The following is a 21,541-nucleotide window of genomic DNA, read 5'->3' as shown; positions in this document are numbered from 1 at the left end:
ATACAATTGATTCATGTAAGTGAGGGAATGGAGAGAAAAGATAGATTTTGGCTTGGTTCGACTCAAACTTTATTGAAGTATTTATAACCGATCGATCTGCTTATATGCATATATATATATAGAAATATATGCTGCATGGATTGCACATGAGATCAGATCACAGTTAAAGACTCCATTAACTATGATGTGTTCTTATGTGCGATCCATGCGCACATATAGTTATATATACATATATATAGGATGTTGACTTAGTGGAACCAAAATTCCGAATAGTTTCTTGTAAAGGGTGGTTGGTTCAAAAGGGGTTTATGCATGCGGTGACGTGCCTTCTTCTTTTGACTCTTTGGCCTCGATCGGTGCTTCGTTGAGGCGGATTGTAAGTTAAATAGACGTGAGCCGCACAGACCGCGTAACACCATCTTCTTCCTCTTCCTGTTCATGTGATGTATGACACGCGGACTGGGCCAATGCAGGGGCCATCGCGTATTCATGCGCATGAGCTCTACCTCCCGATCTCTCAGCGGAAAACGCTTCGTCCTATGCTTATACCCACTGGGTATAACCGTATTCCTAACTTTGGCCTTTCGCTTAGGCCTCTTCCTCGTTCGACTTAGGCTCGTTTTGTACACTGGCGCATCTATGTCCTCGTCGTCGGCAGCATCCATCAGATAGATGGGCAGTTCGCTGTTAGTTGCTGTGCGATTGCCCGCTGTCAGGCGCTCGCCGTCCCTATGAGGTTGTTGCAGCAGCTTCAACATCAGCGACCTCCACAATTGATTCGTATCGACTTCCTTCGGATTCGGATCATCGGGATTTTGTACCGTTGACCATTCCAAAAAGTTTTGTTGCCGATCCTCTTCCAGCAGTATCTCTTGCAAGAGCTCTAACTGTTTGATTGTTAGATTGAACTCGTGCTGAATGCATTGCCTTTCCACATCCTCCGTTGCCAGATCGCTCAATTCTTCGTGACTACTCTTCTTCTGCTCGATTTCTTCTTGCACCGTTGTCAGACTGGGGGGCTTTGTGGCGTTTGGTGAACTTTGCAATGGTTCATCCACCTCGGACTGCCATGGCGTTGCCATACCGTTGTTGAGCTTAGGCCTTAGCGACGACAGTTCCAGAGCCGGCTGCTCCATCTTTGCCACATAGCTGACAGGCTGCTTTAGCGGTGACAGGTGCACTTCTGATCGCGGCGGTGTTGCCAGACGGTTTTTCGTTTGCATTTTAAGTGATTCGGACAGCTCAGAGCATGCCAGACACGACGTTGCCAGACTGTTGCTAGACGGCATTGACTTGTGTTGTAATATAACCATTTTTGGTTGCGGCAAGTTCTCTTCGGATGGACACGGCGTTGCCAAACTGTTAACTGACAGCTTAGAGCATTGCCGTGACACTTGTGGCTCCGCACGCAGCAGTGATGCCAGACTGTCCGCCGAATGACTTACACTTTGCACTATTGTCTGACTTATAGAGTTGCCAGGCTTCCCTGAAGTTGACGGACTGTTGGCAACACACGTTTCATCTTCATGTGAAGTTTTGAGCGTTGCCACACTGTCATCAGACTTAATACTTTTTAGCTCCAACCCTTGACACAGCGATGCAACACTTTCTTCATCGACAACGTTCTGCTCTGACTGCTGCAGCGTTGCCAGACTGTCATTTTGGTCGGACAATAGGCTTGCCCGCTTCTGCTGCTTGCCCTTCAAGATCTCCGACAAATCAGCCAACAGCCGCTCAGTTATATACTTCAGATTCGCATCGATATCTTGGCCTTGATTGACCGTTAGCTTGTCGTCTTTGAACTCGGATTCGATTTGCTGGCGACCTACTTGTGCCATGAATTGGTTAATTAACGTTGTGCTGCTCACATTATGAACGGCTTGTGGGCTCACCGGCGATTTGGGCGCGATCTCCGGTGATTCCATAATCTTTTTGGCCATATGCTTGGCCAGCTTCACATAGTTAAAGCCATCCGTAAAACTGTAGGCATCCTGCGGGGGCAGCTGGGGAGGCTGTTGCTGCATATGTTGTTGCTGCATATGTTGTTGCTGCTGTTGCTGCTGTTGCGGCTGTTGATGCTGTTGCTGCTGCTGCATAGCATTTAAGTTTGCCGCTTGCTTGTGCGCAAAAGCGGCATTGCTCTCCAGACAGCTGATTAAATTATTTGCGCATTTGCCAAAATTGAACGGCACAAAACTAGGCTTAAAATGCTTATGGTGCTGCTGTCGCTGCTGCTGTTGGCGCTGTTGCTGATGCTGTTGTTGTTGCTGTCGCTGTTGCTGCTGCTGTTGCTGCTGCTTATGTAGCTGCCGCTGCTGTTGTTGCTGCTGCTGCTGTTGATTACGCAGGCATTGCTGCCTGAGCTGGCGCAGCTGTTGCTTCAGCTGCACCGATATATCGTTAATTGTTTGCTGCTGTCCCTTCGCATAGGCCGTCATAATCGAATGCGACCACAGCGGCGAATTCGGCTGAATGTGCGTATTCGAGCTGTACCACAGCTTGGGCTGTGCTCGCTGCACAGGCTGCTGCCAATTCGCTGTGCTTGTGAATTGCGGCGAAATGTTCATTAGATTTCGCCGCAGGCGGCTTAGCTTACGGCTGCTCGGCTCGGGCGCGCGTAGCTTCGGCATGCGTGGCACAGCGCCCACCATTTTGTTGCACACGTTCGAGACGAACGTGTCGCGACGCGGCGTCCATTGGGGCGTTGCACCGCTCAGCCAGGACATGTTAAGGTGGCCCATCTGCTGCTGAACTGGATGCTGCTGAGGCGGTGGTTGCTGGAAGGCGCTCAGGCCAGCTCCCATGCCGCGACGTCGTACCATCATTGTGAAATGAATTGCAAATAGCTAATGAATAGAATGTAATTTTTAACTTGAAATTTGTAGAGTTGAAACATTTAAAATTTTGAATCTACGCCTTGTGCCATAATTGTTGTTTGCAAAGCTTTAGTTACGGGAGTCCAAAAAACGTTGACACGCAAAGCAAAGCGCCGCAGCATCTCAGCTGTTTTTTGTTGCTGTTGTTTTGTTTCTCTTTCTGTTTAGTTTAAAAGCGCGCCCACGTGTTTACACTTAGAGCTTTCGCTGCTGACGTCACGTTTGGTGCTGTCGCATGCGCAGTTTTTCGCCTTCCTTGCCGGTCACAATGGAACATTTCATTCATTGCGGCTTCAGTTCCAGCGCAAGGTTTCGAATTGGAACTCCAATTGGAAATCTACACAGGGCGCATTCACTGTCTCTCTTAAGCTCTCTCGCTTAGCTGTTGCTGTTGTTGTTGACTTTTTTCTTTATTGAGCAGTTGAGCAGGCGCGTAATTTAAACTCAAATTTTAAATTTTTCGTGTTTAAATCGAAGTTGTCAAATTTGAGCACACTTAACTTAGGCTTTCGAACGGTAAACATTAAATTTCCGTAATATAAGTTTTTTTGGTATTTCAGTATTAACAATAAAAAAAATAATCAAGAACCTAATCAAACCACCCATACACACACACACAAAGAACAAAGAATTAGACAAAAATTAAGAGCCAAACAACAGAATGGTGAATGTCGGTTGCGTTGCCAAATTGCTAAGTGGTCTGCATTTGGGTAGCAGCTTTTGGGTGAAACGTGTCAATCCGCATTGGTATGAGGCACGAGAGTTGCCCAAGACGTTGCTAAGCGAAAAGTTGGCAGAGAAAGTGCCGAACGCACGAACGACGGCTGGAAGAAAATATACGAAACCCTGTTTAACAATGACGCCACTGACTAGGCGTTCAGCTATGCTATAATTTAACAAAGATTACTGTTGGGATCAGTCAGAATCAAAAGTGCTTTAACTAATTGCATTGCACCATTTGATGTGCAATACATTATCGGACATTCAATTAACCTGTGGAAGAAAGAATACTTAAATTTTGTTCATAATGCCCGCCAAGTACAGATGTGTGCTGCCAACTTATTTGAATAAATACTAACAGAGAAATTTTCTGAACTTAACAGAGTGGTGTCATTATTTAACAGACCGATCAATGGTCGCATGCAACACTGTGTGTGAACAAGAGAGTAAATGCGTGTGTGTGCGTGCGAGTGTGTGAGTTTGTGTATGTGAAGAGAACGAAATGCCAATCAGTTGGTGCCGAGTTTTTGCTTCGTATGCAGGTGGGCTACGCTTCGCGCTAAAATCGTATAAGAATCGCCACTTAAACAATATAAAAAAAATTCCAATAGCCGAAAGCGAAGGCACTTGATAATATAAATCGCGGCGCATGCTACGCCCACGCGTTCAAGTTCAGTGCAAGCGAGAAAACAACCAGCAAAAGCCAAAAGGCAATAACAAGGCACAAGTGATAAGAATTCATATATATAAACATATATAAATATATAATTATATACTTATATATGTGTATATATGCATATTTATATATGTAATACAAATCAACGTGAAAAGAAATCTGGCGACAAATGAAAAAAATGAAATATTGAAACAAAATTTAATATAAAAGATAGAAAGCATTCGTAGTGTGTACTCTAAGAGCAAAAAGCAAAAATCAAATTGGAATGAAACAAAGATTAAACAAAGTGTTTCATATTTGAGGCAGTGTTTGTTATTGTTGCTATTGCTGATTGGGCGGCTGCTGCGGCTGGAAAAGTAGAAACAACAAAAAAATATGTTATAGAGCTAGAGGGAGAGGAAGAGGCGCTTCCTACTAAATATCAATTATAAACACATACATATGCATGTATGCGTGTGCAAATGTAATTTCTTATTTGATTTGGTGTGTGACTGTGTGTGTATATATATATATATATATATATATATATATATATATATATATGTGCGGCGACATGCGGAAGCAAAAAATATTCATGAATGGCAATTATGCTGGTGTATTTTTTTTTTGTTTTCTCGCAGCCAAAATGACGGCGAAAACTACATACGCTTTTCCACTTGGAAGTCGTGACGTTTTTCGATTGCATAGCTACATATGTATGTGTTTGTAATGTGCGTGTGTGTGAGTGTGCGCTCAGCTTTTGCCCGCAAACCCATGTGTGCTAGTGTATGTGTGTGTGTGTTTGTTTGACTGCGAACGTCATAGCAACTCCAGTAAAACGCAAATAAGCCAAAGAAGAAAAGCTAATTGCTGTTGAGTGGTCTAATTGGACACCTTGCGTTTGTAAATTTTGCTTTTTTCATTCGTTATCAACCATGTGTATATGTAAACGCTGTGTGCTTTCACTGTTTTCCTCTCTCGCTCTCTATCTTTCGCTCGGTTTGTACACATACGTACGTATTATTCGAGTGGTTTTGTATGCTCGACCTCGACAAGTTTCGTTTTCGCCCCTCCGCAAACACATACATACACGTGAGCGCAAGTATGTGTGTCTGTAATTGTCATCAGGCTGCTTCATATGTATATTGTAATTTCTGCTGTGGTTTTTTTGCGAATTTCCTTGACTCCTTGAACCTACCCAGGCACACATACAGACACATAAACGCACATACACTTATATACATATATATATATATATATGTATATATACATGAATATGCCAGCGCACTCACACACGTATAACGTAACCTGTCTGCCCCGTAACTGTTGCTGCGCCCCCGCCGACTATACACACATACACATGTCGTCGCGCGCTCTGCTGCTTGCTCTTGCGTTTTATTTGCCTTCTGCTCTGAGTGCTGGCGCTTCTGTACTGTTGTTGTTATTGTCGTCTCTGCTGTCTGGCTGCTGCGGCTGCCGCTGTCGCTGCTGTTTGTAAGTCGAAGTCGTTCTCTAGCTTTTGTTTTTTCTACTCTTTTATATTTGTTGGCTCATTTACTTTGCTTGAATGTTGTTGTTACTCTTTCTTTATTTTTCATGCGCGCGCGACTTTTGTTGTTTTAAGTTTTCTTTTGTTATGCTTGTTGTTTTTTTAATCATTCTCTTATTTTGCGTTTTCTGATTTTAATGTCGGTTTGTTGTTGTCGCCGACAGAGGGCATGGGTGCGAGCAGAACAACAACAACAGTAACAAGAACTACTGCGGTGCCTTAGTTATCAGCTATGCCCAACAGATATGGTGTACGTATGTATGCATGTAAGTATGTATATACATACATATCCCTACAGTGCTCTTCATAAGTATAGTGTCATTCCAAATATTAAGTAGCTTTTGCCTAAACTGATCTATCCCAATTTAATGATTTACAGTTAACTTGTCTAACTAAACTTTTTTTTTTGGTCGTCCGGCATTCAATTCGCCCGCCCACTTTGCCGTGCGGCCTCAGTTGTGAATGACAGCACACATCGACGCACATCTCATGATGATTATTCGTCTTAATTTCGCCGTAAAACGAGGCTGCCTTGTGACGTCTTTTACAGCTGGCTACGCTTTCGCAACTCTCTTTTGCTCTCACTCTCTCGCTCTCTCTGTTTGCGTGCGTGCGTTGGAAGTTGTCAAGTCAAATGGGGCTCCAGCTTCAAATGCTGCTTCCATTTTGGAAGTTCATTCAGCTTTGATGCGGCGCTTCCAGGCACAGGTCAATGGCGTCACTGCATTCGCATCCATTTAGTTGAAACATTTGTCGTCGCCGCAGTTGTCGTTGCAGTCGCAGTCTGTTGATTTTTGTACATTGACTTTCAGTTATGTGTGTGCGTGTGTGTGTTTTCTCTCTGCTTCCCCGACTCCCTTTCCAACATCTAATCGCTGCTGCTGCGACCATTTGGAACTGTTTTGTGTCTTTTCCTATTCGTTTAATAAACAAACAAAACATCATTTTCAATTGGTATTTAATAATTTGATTCGATTCGCTTCGCACTCGCTTCAAAACATTGGCAAGAAACGTGAAAATGTGAAAATTAAATGGCTGAGAAAAACCACTTAAAAACCGTTTTTTGCATTGTTGGCTGGCCACACCAGCTGCCGTTGCTCTTTCGCACTAACAAATTGTTTACAAAATTTATACGTCATGCATACATATCAAATGCATGTGCGTGTGTGTGTGTGTGTGTGTGTGTGTGCTTATGCGTGTGTGTATGTGCTGTTATACTCTATAAAGCAAGCACAATGGGGCATTTGAAAGTGCGTAGGTAATTTGAATATTAAATGGAAGGTCTTTTTATATGTGTTTGGCGTGGCTCACAGCAGCCAGCTTTTGTATTTGAGCAAAGAATGTCTTGGATTTAGTAAGATTTGCGGATTCACTTTAGTGTTCATTTAAATATGAAGCAAATGAACTTAAATGCAAATTTTTTTTTTACAAATTTTTATGTTGCTATAAAATTACTCACAGTTTATTTATGCAACTTTTTTAAAAATCGTAACTCTCCTTACTGTAGCGCATTTCAAATTTTTCTAAGCCCTTTACAACTCAATTCTTTGCAGCTCGCGCTTCAATTGGCCGCAGAATTGCGTGCGTGTGTATGTGTGTGTACTTGTGTTTGCGCTGCGCAGCTCTTCTTCTATCCACAACTATTTCGCGCTGTTGCTGCCTTAAATTGATTTCAATAAAGAATTTGTTGACTTGAACGTTTGCTCCAGCAAACATTCGCCACTTGACTTGGGCCACACGCGCCATCTCGCTCGCGCACTCAAACAACGTGTGCATGTGTGTGAGTGTTTGTTTGTTTATGTGTGTGTGTGTGTGTTTGTATGTGTGTCTGGCCACGCGACCTTGATGCTGTACATTAACCCATTAAGTTTTGTCGTGGTCCACAATGCACGCAGCTTATGTAGCAGGCGACAGCCAGCTGAAGGAGGTGGAGAAGCACGAAGAGAAGAAGGAGAGCAAGAAGAAGCAACAGCTTGGACAGGCGAGATCAGCTTACGGCGAGAGAGTGAACATAGAGCGAAGTGTGTGAGAGAGACAGGGAGAGTGGCTTGCAATGCTTGTGTAGTAGGCGACAGCCAGTAGGAGGAGGAAGCAGTGTAAAGTGTGAGAGTGAGAAGGAGCGGGGAGAGAGGCGGACACTGGTTTACTACACTGTCCATAATAAGTTGTTGCCTAGGTGCTGTGGTGTGTATGTAGGTTTTCTGTTTGGCTTAGACAAAAGAGACAACAGCTGTTGGCTGGCCACGCCCACTAGCAACAGTAGCTGAAACAGAAAAAGTGATAAAAAACAACAGCAAACGAAGGTCAAATATCAAATGTGATTTACTTTTAATTGCTTTTTATTTTCTGTTTAATGTTTGCAAACGCAGCACGGCGACAACAAGGCTAAAAATGTGAAAAGAGAAAACGCCTCAACAAAAGGAAAAACAACAAGAATATCAACAACAGCAACAACAAATATCAACAAATAACAAGCAACAACAGTGTTTCAAGCAGTCAACGTGCCACAAGTCAAATCAAATCGGAGGCGCCTCACGTGCTCGTTGCATTTTGGCCACGTGGCCGTGTCCAATGGCCCAGACGGGAGCAGATGCCACAGCGACAACAACAACAACTGCAACGAAGCAGCTGCCGTTGACCTTTGACACAGCGAATGCAACGCTCAAATAATTGCAACAATTCAATTTGAAAGCTACGAATCGAATTAAAATTTTACGCTGCTGCTGTTCCTCGGTGTGTGCGTGCGCGCGTGTGTGTGTGTGTGAGTGCGAGTGAGTGAGTGAGAGTGAATGCGTGTATGTGTGTGTGTGTGCAGCAGCAGCGGCTTTGTATGGCAAATGAATTCAAGCTCGGCAAACAAAAGAAAATGCAGCTTAAGTGAACTTCCTGTGTTCACAACAACAACAACAATAACTAAAGCAACAAGAGCAACAACAACAACAACGACGAGTGGGAGGGAGGCGGCGCAGGCAACGCGACTTTAGCCAATTACCAAAACAAACACCAACAACAACAGCAGCAGCAGCAATAACAACAACAACAAAGTGCAATGGCCGCCTCCACATCAACGCCACAAAATTACAAAGTGCCATCGACGAGCAAAATATCTGTGGATAAACTTTTACGTGTCGGCTACTACGAACTGGAGAAAACGATCGGAAAGGGAAACTTTGCCGTAGTTAAACTGGCCACAAACATTGTGACCAAGACAAAGGTGAGTTATGCTTACAGACTACATTCATGTAGGGTATATATGTATAAACTACAATATATGATAGCACAAATATCTTTAAAAGGAAAGGATTGACGATATATAATAGATAATATATAATAGTTAATAGATCATAAATATTAAGTGAATAGATAAAATGACAAAATATGATAAATAATACTTATATAGCAGAAAATAAATTGAAATAAATAAATATAATATATCAATAAATAGTACCTAGATAATAGATAATTGATGTGTAAGGGAATAGGCAAATGATAATCGATAATATATAATTATGCACTAGATAATTCATATAGTAAAGTGTATGTATTATAACTATGTTTTTGTGGGATGGTTATAATGAAAAACTTAGGAAAATCTTCAGCACATATTTCTTTGGGGTTGAAATTATAAATGCACATAAAACCCCTTAAATTGCCTGTGCTTTATAATATCTGAATTATGTATGCTTAAATGAAGTGTGCTATAATCCGATATAACAATACATATTTCTGGAATCCTGAACTTTATTAAAAAGAATAAATTATGATTAATCAATATACATATATATATACATATATTGAATTTTAGATTTTAAGATATTGTTACACTAATATAGCAGTCATATATTGTGTATATCGATACACAACGATTGCACTCACGCATCGAATATATGTTTTATTTGGTTTTGTATTCCATTTTTCGTTTTCCCTTCTCAATTTCTGCCGTTAGGCTGCGCATTTGGCTTAATCAAATTGAACTTAGTTATTATAATTCTTTTGTTGTTTTGTTTATTGCCGCGTAAATATGTGCGCATAGTATACTTAACTGTTTACCCAACTTATTTACACAACATATTTGTATTGGCTGATCGGCCAGTTGTGTTACTTCGATTTCCCGTCCCTCTCGCTCTGCCCCTATTCTCAACGATATTTGTTTGCTTTATGTTTTTGCATACAATTGGCCTGAGAGCAACAGACGCCGCTGTTCGGTCGATTGGTCGGTCTTAACTCTCAGATCAGATGATGCTAATTGAAACGCATTTAACTTCATGTCTGTCCCGCTCTGTCTCCTTGCCTCCCTCGCTCTTCGTTGTCTATCTCTAACGGGGAAGACACGTCGGAGCCCTGTCTACAGACACGTGCGCACTCACACACTCACACACACACACACACCTGTTATTGTCATCGTTATCCCTTTCTCTCTCGCTCTCTTTGCTCTCGCTGCCTCTGTCTCTGTTTGCGGAAGCAATTAAGCTTTGTTTCGTTCTGTTTAAGATCATCTTGTTGATTTTTTTTTTCTTTCCTGCTCTCAAATGTAATTTGCATTTACAAATATTTTTGTGAATAATTTCCGTAAAAAGTTATCTCTTAAATGCATCTCTAAAATGACTGGGATGCTGCATTTAATTAGTATACGGCGTAATCGGCTGAGCGGACACTCGCATCTGTTCATAAAAGTGCTTCAAAAACACATTTTTTTTGGCTTTTGAATTACCTTAGATAATGCTGGGTATATTTATTTCCAGTTGAATGAATCAAAATGTACAAAGACCATTTATAGAGCTTAAAATATTATATACAGGGTATTTCGATTCTACAACATAATAATTTAATAATATGCATATGCTATGTATACATGTTTTACAGGGTATATCGCTAGTCGTCCAACTGCATGGCTCTTACCACTTGCGCTCTATCAGCTGAGCGACAGTTTCTCAACATTCTTTATAAATTCCGAATGCATTTTACAGCTGCTGCAGCTAGAAGTGATAATGAGTCACCTTCAGCTGGTTAACGGGGCGCTGTGGGCTGTGGGCTTAGGGCGAGCAGACTGAGAGAAAGAAAGAGAGAGAGAGAGAGAGAGAGAGCTAGATATATATGTGTTTGTATAGAGTGAAACAACAGAGCGCACACAGCTGTTACAGTGGCTGTTAACTACATGCGAACGCTGATAATTTCGACTGTCAACTGCGACAACAACAACAACAACAGCAGCAGCAGCAACAATTGGAACAACTGTAACAACTGTAGCAACAACAACAACAATAAGCGAATGCTCTTTAATAGTTTATCACAACAATAAGTGCAAATTTGTAGGCCAAACAGAAAAATTCCTCGTTTTATGCATAATTGACAACGAATGCGAATAATAGAGAATAGAATCGACAGAAGAAGAAGAAGAAGAAGAAGAAGAATCATGAGCAGAAGAGAACTGTCAACAGACTGTGTTGTGTGCTTAGTCTCCACACAAAAGTGTAGAGATTCATCCCACAACAGAAAAAGCACGTGCCTGTAATTCAAAATGGCGTCTGAGCTTGGATGAAAGAAAAGGGGAAAAAACAAAACAAAAAGAAAAAAAAAAAATAAAATAAATAAAAAAGGCAGAAACAAAAACAATTTACATATGACGCGCATATTTGATTAATTTCACTTTATTTCCATTTCGATTTGTTTTCGTTTCATGCTGTTTGCTTTTACAGTTCTTTATTTGTTGTTTTCCAATATACTGATAACGGGGGGAAAGAGTTAGGGAGAGTGCTAGACAGAGAGGGGAATATACAGCTGTTTGTCAATTTCAAGGTCCACTCACACATACTTATCTTACTTAACATTCACAATGGATGCGAAGACCCACGTGTGTGTGTGTGTGAGAATTGCAATGTTTAAGTACATGACTTTGGCTATATTATCATTGCGGTCAATATTATTATTAATATTATTATTATTATTATTGCCCACAGCTTTAGCTTATCTGCTAAACGCATTTTGCTAATTATTATTGCTTTTATCAATGGGGCATCGTGTATACCATATATGCAGGGACATTCTAGTACATAGTGTGTAAACAACATCCAGATAAGAACTCGGGTTTGTAAAGCTCAAATCATATATTCATAATATATCAATGTATATCATTTGGTATGCTATGTACAAAATGATATTAGATTTACCTTGAAGATATGTCAAATTCAATTTTTGTATTTAAGTTTGATTTGTTGAATATTATAATAGAAATATCATGTCAATGAACATTTGGTAAACAAAGAAATTTTTAGAGAAGGGCTATTTAATCTGCTGTAACTCTTTAAAAACTTCTGTAAATAAAGCGAAAGTCTCCTGCCATAAACCCAGCAATTAAAAACTAAAACAAATTAGAAAATTCTGCCTACACTGAGAAGTTGAACAGCTTTCTCAATTATAGAGCAAGATACCAATTTAATTAAGCCCTTTATTACTATGAATATTTTATATGCTCTCCCCTCTTTACTATAATATATAGTACTTTGGCTTAATATTTGGGGCTTCTGGGCTAACGAAACGCAAATTGTTGTCAGACCTTTTTTTTTTAATTGGCTTACCTTGTGCCATGGCTGATTAATTGATTGATTGATTGATACTGATTGAACATGAGGAAATTTTAATTGAATCTATGGCGCGTGCAAGAATTGAGGCATTTGGCTGATTAATGCTCCAATTGTGCCAGGCTAGAACTAGATTTGCTGCTGGAAAATTTCGAGTGATTTTTGATTTTTAATTTTTTTTGTATAGAATTTGTTTAGAGAAATAAGAAGAGTATATAGGTTTTTTTTTTGTAATTTTTGTAGAAATAAGTTATATGAAATATGATAAAGCAAATGAGTAAAGCTGTATATACCGTATTTCTCTCACTCTCTCTTGCTCACTCTATCTCTATATCTCTCTTTTTGCATCTTCTCCTTTCTCTGCTCAGCTTATGTTGTTTTGCTGCACGTTGAATGAGTATATTGCAATCAGTTGTACCCGACTGGAACGCTTTTAAAAGTTTCATTTGCCATTTATTTTCTTTCGTTGCGAACCCACGAACTCAGTAATATTATTTTTAGTTTTATTTTTTTTTTATAATAATAATAATAATAATCGCGCTCCCGTTGCGCACTGAGGCAACTTTGATTGATCATTCGCTATGGCCAAATATTTAACTTGAGCTCACGCTGTCTGGCCACGGCATCGAGATCTCAAACTTGTTGCTGGCCACTCGCAGATCTCAGCTGAAGTATGTATATATAGAAACAACATACATACATAGACATGTATTGGTATATAAATATATATAATATATATATATGTTGGTATATATATATATATATGGCTTTACGACTCAGTCGCATGGCTGCCCAAATCGTTTAACAATTTTTATTTACTTTTTCATTAACTATTTCGCAGCTTTGTTGTTTTTTTTTTTGCGTTGCCTTCTTCAGTTTTTTTTTTTTGCGTCTGTCTGGCGTTTTTTTTTTGTTGCTGTCCAAAAAGTTTTTTTTTTTGTTTGTGTTTTGTCTTTTATATTTGCTATCGTTGTTGTGCAGGCCATTGTAAAGCAGCAGACGAAATACCCTGTAAATATAAGTTGTACAATAATTTGTTGAAAGTAGATCAAGTTGTAGACAGAATAGAGGTGTATATAAAATAGGTATTAATTATTTATATAACATATTAAATTGAATAGATTTGTAAAAAAAACTCTGACCAATTAGCTCTCTCTTATATTTCTCTTGAATCTTATCACTTTGATTCAAGCTGACATTTAGCGTGGCATTTCCCTTATATCACTTTCATAGGGTACTCTTTTGGTTTAGCTATCATGTTTAGCTATCTAATTTATTGTTGATTCGCGCTTCAATTTGCTTTACGTCTGCAACTTGCGGCTGACACACACACACACACACACACACACACACACACACACTCATACAACCACGCACACTTACACACACATTCGATAAACATTCGCATTCATATGATAACAAGCGCGTTATCAAAATACGCTTCCAGTCGTAAATTAACAACAACAACAACAACAACAACAATGCTACATAAACAACGCAACAATTTGCGAATCAATCACGTGCACAGCTACCTGATAATCTTGTTCTCTCTCTCGCACTCTCTAGATCCCTATCTCTCATTCCCTTTTCCCCCCCCCCCCCCCCTCTCTCTCTCTCTCTTACTGTCTGGTGTCTCTATTTCCACCTCGCTCTTTCTCTCTTCCTAGGGTATCTCGTTCTCTCCCACTCTATATGGGCTGTCTCTCCCTCGGTCTCTAGGTTCTATCTGTCACTATCTCTCTCTCCCTGCCTATCTTTCTCTAAGGTGCCTAACTTTTATGCTCTTTCTCTCACTCTCGGTCTCTCTCTGTCTCTCTAAAGCCTCTATCTTTTACTCTTTCTCTCACTCTCGGTCTCTCTCCGTCTCTCTAAAGCCTCTACCTTTCCCTCTCTCTGTCTTTCACTCTCGCTCTCAATCTAACCAAGCAAACCTCAATTATTTCAACACTTTCTATAAATGATTTATCGCCTTTTGCTTGATTAAATGTCAAATCCCTGCTCTACGCATTAAATACCTATTTTATTGTCTTCATATATATATTTCTATTCAGCTACTGGCATTTGCCCCTACATTGAGTAGGCCAGAGCTATGAGAATTTGTAATAATCGATTTTCTCCAGCGTTTGGGGGAAATTGTTTAAAGTGAAGCCTATGTTAACCCACATAAAGTTTAGCGACCCTTGGCATAAAAACGCGACGCGCTAGGGTTAAATGAGAGCGCAAGTGAAAGAGTACGAAAGAGAAACAGAGAGAGAGAGAGAGAGAGAGAGAGAGAGAGAGATAAAGAGAGGGACAGAGAGTGAGGCAGCATCAATTGCAGCAGCCGCTGTAACAGAGCTGAGAAAAAGTGGGCGCGTTTCAACTATTGATTAAACACACAGCCAGGTGAAGCGTGGCGGGGTGGTTGGGCTGGCAACACACGTTTGATTACCGCGTGTAAACAGCAACAACAACCACAACAACAACGTCAGCAACAACAATAGCAACAATAACAATACAAGTTGCAAGGACTCGCCCTGCATTGTGCAACATTTGTGTGGCGCCAGCGTTTGAGGCAGCCAGCAGGTCACATGTCGGCGAAGCGCACGGAACACGCTATGGAGGAGGAGGCAAGTGCCACGCCTACGTGCCAGAAGCATAGAGCGCCAGTTAAACCGCTGCGTGCCAAAAAGAAGCCAACGACCACGCCCACCAGCCTGTTGTGTGAGCTGATGCGTCTGAAGGCGCAGCAAAAGTATCTCGAATGCAATCAAGTCAAGCTGAATGCCAACAATTTTCTCGATGACAACGACCCTGAGACGAATGAGGCGAACGACGAGAACGACCACGACGACCAGGAGGTGGGTGTCGCCGCCAAGGGTAATGGCGGCAAGGATAAAAAGTCTGGCAGTCGCCGGCCTTCGAGCGGCAATAAAGTCGCTGGCCTCATCAATGACATTGATCGACTCAAGCTGGATATGGATGAGAAGCTGCGCAAGCATCATGCCGAGAAACGTGGCCAACTGCAGGAGATGTGGCATTACATGAACACACTGAAGGAGGATGTCTTCCAGCCGGAGCGGCTCAGCCTGTATACGGTGAATGTGGTGCGAGAGCGCATCGTGGCGCTCAATAGCCAGCTGGAGCGATTGAGTGCCCAGAATGCCAAAGAGCTGGAGATGCTGCGGGAGGAGTACGCGAAAATGGAGCGGGAGAACGATTTCGTGTGGAAGGGCAGCATTTGAGAAATGATGAGAATAACTTTTATATATTCATACACAATACAAATAAAAAGAAGTTCGACTTGATTTTGAATCAACAATAACATGAACTTTCAATATGTGCACTAATATTCAAATGTTCATATGAACTAGTTCCATTGCAAAACAACCCAACATATGAAATATTTATCATATTTAAATACAACTATTTGAATTCTGATTCATATGAACTAGTTCTTTTTCAATATGTGCTCTTATGAGCCACAGTTTGCGTAATTTTGTAAATTCATGCTAGTTCTGAAACTGTCTTTATTTTCATTCAACATTCGCTGGTTCATCTGAACTGATTCTGTGTAACCAACATTCAAAAGTTCATCTAACCTAGTTTAATTTTATAATATACCAGTAATTATAATAATATATAAAACATAATTTTATAATGTGAAAACTATACCAGAAAAAAATCATGAATTCATATGAACTAGTTCATGCTCATCTGAAACATAATCATTATAATTTATATTGAAAAACAAATTTTTTTCTGATTCATCTGAACTAGCTGTCTTGCTCACATGTCTCATGATCTTATCAGTTGATAACAATGGAAAGAACTAGTTCACTTTTGAGCAGAATAACATATGAATAAAACTGCTTGACTCTTGCTCAAGCTCAAGCCGATTGCCCTTTTGATGGAGCCTATTTGCACATTGTAAATCTTCTTCCATTTTGCAAATGCAATTCGAGCGAGAGAACGGCCCAAATGTAAATTTATGTTTCAGCTTTTAAGTTAATTCAAATGCTAAATTGTGAACCGTGAACGACTCAAATGAGTCACAGCTTTGGCAATCAAAAGGAATTTACATTTTGTAATAGCATTTAGCATTCGCTTCTGTTACTGTTGTTGTTGCGGCTTTTGTTATTGTTGTTGTTGTTGTTGTTGCTGTTGCTGCTCTTGTTGTTGTAGTCCTCCAGCCTTTAAATCAATATGTGCGCCAAGGAGCGAACCTTTCTGTGCCTTTCTGTGCTTGCCTTGGCTATATAATATTTTCCCTTCTTTATTTTGTGTTATGCCCAGCGAAGGATATCCAAATGTGACATTGTGGCTGTTGTTGTTATTGTTGTTGCTGTGGTTGTTGTTGTTGCGGCTGTTGTTGTTGCGCTTATTTTGAATGTCTCATTTAGTAGCGTTTGTTCTTAAGGTTCATCGCATTCGCGGCAAAAGGTCAGAATGGCACGTGGCAATGGCATTTCGCAACGGCACAAAAATTTCGCCTTGTGTGCCCATCAGCAGCTGACAAAACAATTGTCTCAATGCAATTATTGTGTGGTACATCATTTGCAGTCTAGCGGAGAATGGGGCGACCTACTCTGTAATAACATATTTTATTAATCCAAAACTTTTAATTGACTTGACCTTTCAATTGTGGATGAATGTGATGATAGTTTGCTATGTTTATATACAATATAGTATAGCTGGATGGGCATGCATATAGATTGTAGTGTGTGTGCCTGTCTTGTGTAGCCTATGCATTGTCTATCAATCTAAAATAGATCTTTCAATCAATGTTGCCTAACTACAGAATTTGACATCTTCAATCCTATGTGGAGCATTCATGGGGCTGTCTAGGATATTCCTATATCAATATATTTCTATCTATCTATTTATACTTATAATTTATATATATATTTTCTTATATATTCATTCTTATATATCTATCCACTTAATCATCCACTCTTCTCACTATCCATCAACTAAAGGTAAACCTTTCCCTCTATCTGACTATTCACATTTTAGTATATAAATATATAAACATTTAACTGTATTTATTTAGTACATGAATCACGTGGCAAATGTGATTAGCAAACAGTTGCGCCAAGCTCATAAAAATCACAACTGCAAATGACATTGCAGAAAATATTACGCATACGCCAAGTGTTGCAGTAGCTAAAGCAGACAGCAGCAATACCAAATGTTTGATTTTAATTAAAAATACTACATTTATTTATTGATTATCGAAAAAGAATTGATTAAAATAACTAGACAGTGTCTAGAGGCGAATGAGTTAATATATTACGCATACGCCATGTGACGCCATGTAGAATAAATTATAAATTCCGCTGTAAACGATTTTGTTTTTTTTTTTGTTTTGTTTTATTCTTATTTATTTATATTCAATCATTGCACGCGAATTGAGCAACGGCAGAAAGTGCTGTTTAAGGCTTAATAGCAAAACGGCCACAAAACTCAATTTGTTTAAATGTTGAGGCAGCGACGGCAACAGCAACAGCAACAACAAATTGGAAAACCGGTATGCGGCTCAGGCTCATCATGGTGTTGTTGTTGTTGTTGCTATAAGAACAAGTGATCATGTACCTCGCTTACTCTCCAACTCTCACCCTCTTTTTCTCTCCTTCTCTCTGTGTCGCCCTCTCTTTCTCTCTGGGTTATTGCTCACTCTGTCGTGCACACATACCATACGCTTGATTGTTAATTATTTCAGTTTTTTGTTAAATAATTATTGAAACGCTTGGCAGAAATACAAAAGCAAATAAACGGACAACGTTGTCTAAAGTCGTATGTAAAGAATGTTTTTATTTTTTATTTTACTATTTTATTTTATTTTATTTTTTTGTTGGCTCTGCTTCTTCTGTCTACCCTAAAGCATACGCTGCTGCCGCTGCGCCCATTGTCATCATCATCATCATCATAATGATGATCATCAAGGCAGCACCTCTCTTGCTACAACCACACAGAATTTAACACTCGCGCCATCTTTGGCGTTGTCGTTGTCGTCGTCGTGCTTGTCGTGTTTGCTGCTATTGTTGTTGTTGTTGTATTTGTTGTTGCTGCTGCCAGTGTGGCTGCAGACAGTGCGCCACCTACCACCTGACCCCCAGCAACAAATGCGACCATGCTATCCCAGCCGAGACACGTTTATCTCTTGCTTCTTTTTTCTTGATATACTCTTTCATGGGGTATGATGGTGGTGTATGACATTTTGTATAGCTTATGAAGAGTACTAAAAGTGTTCAGCGTAATTAATATATATATAATTTTTTTCTCTATTGATTGTTAGTTTCTCTATCTTTACTTTAAATTAAAGTCATATTTTTTGTGGTTTTTTTTATTATTTTAGTAGAAATTAATTTTGTCATACTTTAAAATTGATTTATAATTTGAAATATATTACTCTATATATTCTCTATACTCTACTCTATACTCTATATTACGCAATTTAATTTTGAGGAATTTTTATCTTAAAAAAATAATAAATTGATTTAATTTATTTATATGGGACACTTTATTATTAATCAATTTACTGCATTAATATTTTAGTAGAATAGCATACATTTTATTGTATTAAAAAATTAAAAATAAACCAGTATCAAATTTATTATATTAAAACAATTTTAATTTTAAATTATTTTTATTTACATTTTATTATAACCTAACATATTTTTCATATATGACTGCTCTATATAATATAAAAGTTTATCAAAATATAAAAATTTTTTAAAAATATTAAACATATTTCAAATGTATCATAAATGAATTTGATCACATCAATTATTAACAAATTATTAAGAACAATTACTTTGAAAGTGTATTGAATAGACGTCATGTTCTGCTTAGCTGTCATTTGCTCTTGTTACTGAGAGAGCAAGATTTTGTCAGCAGCAGCCCACACACAGATGGAATTTCTGGCTGTCTCTCGGTTCGCTCTTGTTTGTCAATCGTCGCATTCTCCTTTTCAGCCCGGTTCGTTCACCTTCTGGTACCAAACCCAAAAATATTATTTTGCATTCATATCCGAATTATTGTTGCTGTGTGCCCGAGTGCTGTGTGCCTTGACTGATGTGATCTGCTTTGTTTCCTATACTCTCGCAATTCCAGGTGGCCATCAAGATCATCGATAAGACATGCCTCAACGAGGAATACCTGAGCAAGACGTTTCGCGAGATATCGATACTCAAATCGCTGCGTCATCCGCACATAACACGCCTCTACGAGGTGATGGAATCACAGTCGATGATCTACCTGGTTACCGAATATGCGCCCAATGGCGAGATCTTTGACCATCTGGTGGCCAATGGACGGATGAAGGAGCCGGAGGCTGCGCGTGTCTTCACACAGCTCATCTCGGCGGTGCACTATTGTCATTTGCGTGGCGTGGTGCATCGGGATCTCAAGGCAGAGAACGTGCTGCTCGACAAGGACATGAATATAAAGGTGGGTAATTGGAATTGAACTAGATGATTTCTAATATATTCTAGATGTTTTCTAATATCTTCTTGTCCTTTACAGCTGGCAGACTTTGGCTTTAGCAACCACTATGAGGCGGGAAGCTTGCTGCGCACGTGGTGCGGCTCACCGCCGTATGCGGCGCCCGAGGTGTTTCAGGGTCTGGAATACGACGGACCCAAGTCGGACATCTGGAGTTTGGGCGTAGTGCTCTATGCTCTCGTCTGCGGCGCTTTGCCCTTCGACGGCACGACCATATTGGAGCTGAAAAGCCGTGTGGTGCAGGGCAAATTCCGTATACCCTTCTTTATGTCGCAGGGTGAGTCGAAGAAGCCATATACAATAATTGTCGCTAATTGCCTCTCTGCCTCCACAGACTGTGAGCATTTGATTCGAAATATGCTTGTCGTCGAGCCGGATCGTCGCTACACCATCAAACAGATCATCAAACATCGCTGGCTGAGCGACTGGCAGGCGGAGCTGCAGCAGGAGGAGCGTCTGGATGGGAATGCGCTGCCCTTTGGCACGGCTGGCTCGCAAATGCAGTCGAGCTCTTTGGGCAGCTCAACGACATCGCTTTCCGGTGGCGATGGCACCGAGGTGTCGGCGCCACCTCAGCTGGATGCTGTGGTCATGACGCACATGCTGCAGCTGCCTGGGCTGACGGCCGACATGATTGCCCAGTCGGTGCACGAGCAACGATTCGATAACATCTATGCCATATACAATCTGCTGCAGGATAAGCTGCTGCAGAAGCGACGCGAAAACCAAAGACTGCAGCATCATGCGAACCTTGCCTACTCCAGATCCCGCAAGACAAGCATCACCACGGGCGTTGTGGATCGCTCGGAGCCCGTTAAACAGGAATCTCTCGACCGGCTCAGTCCGCTGAGCAGCAATGTGAACGCGTCCAATACGGCGCTGGGCTTTGGCTGGTGTGCCGACGTCGGCGTCGATCTGGAGAAGTTCGGCGACTTTGAGCTGGAGTGCCTGGCGCGTGCCAATGAGGTGAGGCTCAATTATCCATTGAAAGAGTTGCCAATCTATAACGGTTTTCTGTCTCCTGCAGCCTCCTGTCAATTCGCAGCACTTGAGCGCCACGGCGGGCGGCGTTGCGGGCGCCAATACGCGTCGCCACACGGTCGGACCCGGCGACGTGGCCCACGAACAGGCGCTGGCCAATCCCCAAATGCCGCCCATCGACTTCAAGTGTGCGCCGCAGTGCAACGATGCGGGCCAACCGACGCTCTACTACCCAACTAATTTGCCCATGCTGCAGAATCAGCCGCTGCACAATTTGACCATCAAGGATCAGCATCTGCTCAAGCCGCCCGTTGTGATGGGTGCCAGTAAGCCTTGACGTCTGGATAGTATTTAAACAGGTTATTAATCTCAGCTCTTCTCTTTCTCATCAGGTTCGTTTGGTCGTCGCGCTTCGGATGGTGGCGCCAATCTGCATATTTACTATCCGGCCGGCATTTCGGCGGGCAACAGCGGCGTGGCAGCAACTCCACAGCAAATGGACACCGCGGGCTATTACATCAATGCCAATATGAATGCAGCGCCGGGCACATCGGAGCTGTCGCCGCTCGGTGAGCAGGCGGCGGGTCAGCTGCACTGCTGTCCGGAAAACAGCGGCGAGGAGTGCAGCGAGGAAATACAAAGGCAAAGCTCGAATCTCTGATCATTCGCCAGACGGAACTCAACTAACTCTAGCTCC

At 41.0% G+C, this 21,541-nt stretch overlaps 4 protein-coding genes across 11 annotated transcripts in view; 3 read left to right on the top strand and 1 right to left on the bottom strand.

The window, feature by feature from the left end:
* Positions 1-21,541, top strand: part of Sik3 (Salt-inducible kinase 3) — a 48,549-nt gene that overhangs the window by 21,557 nt on the left and 5,451 nt on the right. For 3 of the 8 annotated variants that reach the window (XM_018010396.2, XM_018010392.2, XM_089471091.1), the window contains exons 1-7: positions 4,097-4,323; positions 8,170-9,014; positions 19,474-19,809; positions 19,885-20,140; positions 20,198-20,829; positions 20,891-21,170; positions 21,237-21,486. In XM_018010396.2, coding sequence (XP_017865885.1) covers positions 8,850-9,014; positions 19,474-19,809; positions 19,885-20,140; positions 20,198-20,829; positions 20,891-21,170; positions 21,237-21,486 — 1,919 coding nt within the window. In that variant the 5' untranslated portion in view covers positions 4,097-4,323; positions 8,170-8,849. Of the gene's footprint in view, positions 1-4,045; positions 4,324-4,902; positions 6,067-8,169; positions 9,015-19,473; positions 19,810-19,884; positions 20,141-20,197; positions 20,830-20,890; positions 21,171-21,236; positions 21,487-21,541 lie in introns of those variants that run through there. The other 5 variants (XM_089471094.1, XM_089471092.1, XM_089471093.1 and 2 more) reach the window with 5 other exon arrangements.
* On the bottom strand, positions 46-3,091 carry LOC108615718 (uncharacterized). The gene has a single exon (XM_089471098.1). The coding sequence runs from the start codon at positions 2,823-2,825 to the stop codon at positions 249-251; it is 2,577 nt and encodes an 858-aa protein (XP_089327224.1). The 5' UTR covers positions 2,826-3,091; the 3' UTR covers positions 46-248.
* Positions 3,347-3,976, top strand: LOC108615725 (uncharacterized). Its single transcript, XM_018010431.2, has one exon. It carries the CDS (start codon positions 3,538-3,540, stop codon positions 3,766-3,768), a length of 231 nt encoding a protein of 76 aa, XP_017865920.1. The 5' UTR covers positions 3,347-3,537; the 3' UTR covers positions 3,769-3,976.
* LOC108615722 (uncharacterized) lies at positions 9,022-18,871 on the top strand. The gene has a single exon (XM_089471104.1). It carries the CDS (start codon positions 14,949-14,951, stop codon positions 15,600-15,602), a length of 654 nt encoding a protein of 217 aa, XP_089327230.1. The 5' UTR covers positions 9,022-14,948; the 3' UTR covers positions 15,603-18,871.

This window comes from Drosophila arizonae, chromosome 5 (genome assembly GCF_054131065.1).
Source record: "Drosophila arizonae isolate 15081-1271.41 chromosome 5, UAZ_ARI_1.0, whole genome shotgun sequence".
Taxonomy (NCBI): Eukaryota; Metazoa; Arthropoda; class Insecta; order Diptera; family Drosophilidae; genus Drosophila; species Drosophila arizonae.
The sequence above is the reverse complement of the archived record's forward strand: the minus strand, read 5'-3'. Positions and strand labels throughout refer to the sequence as shown.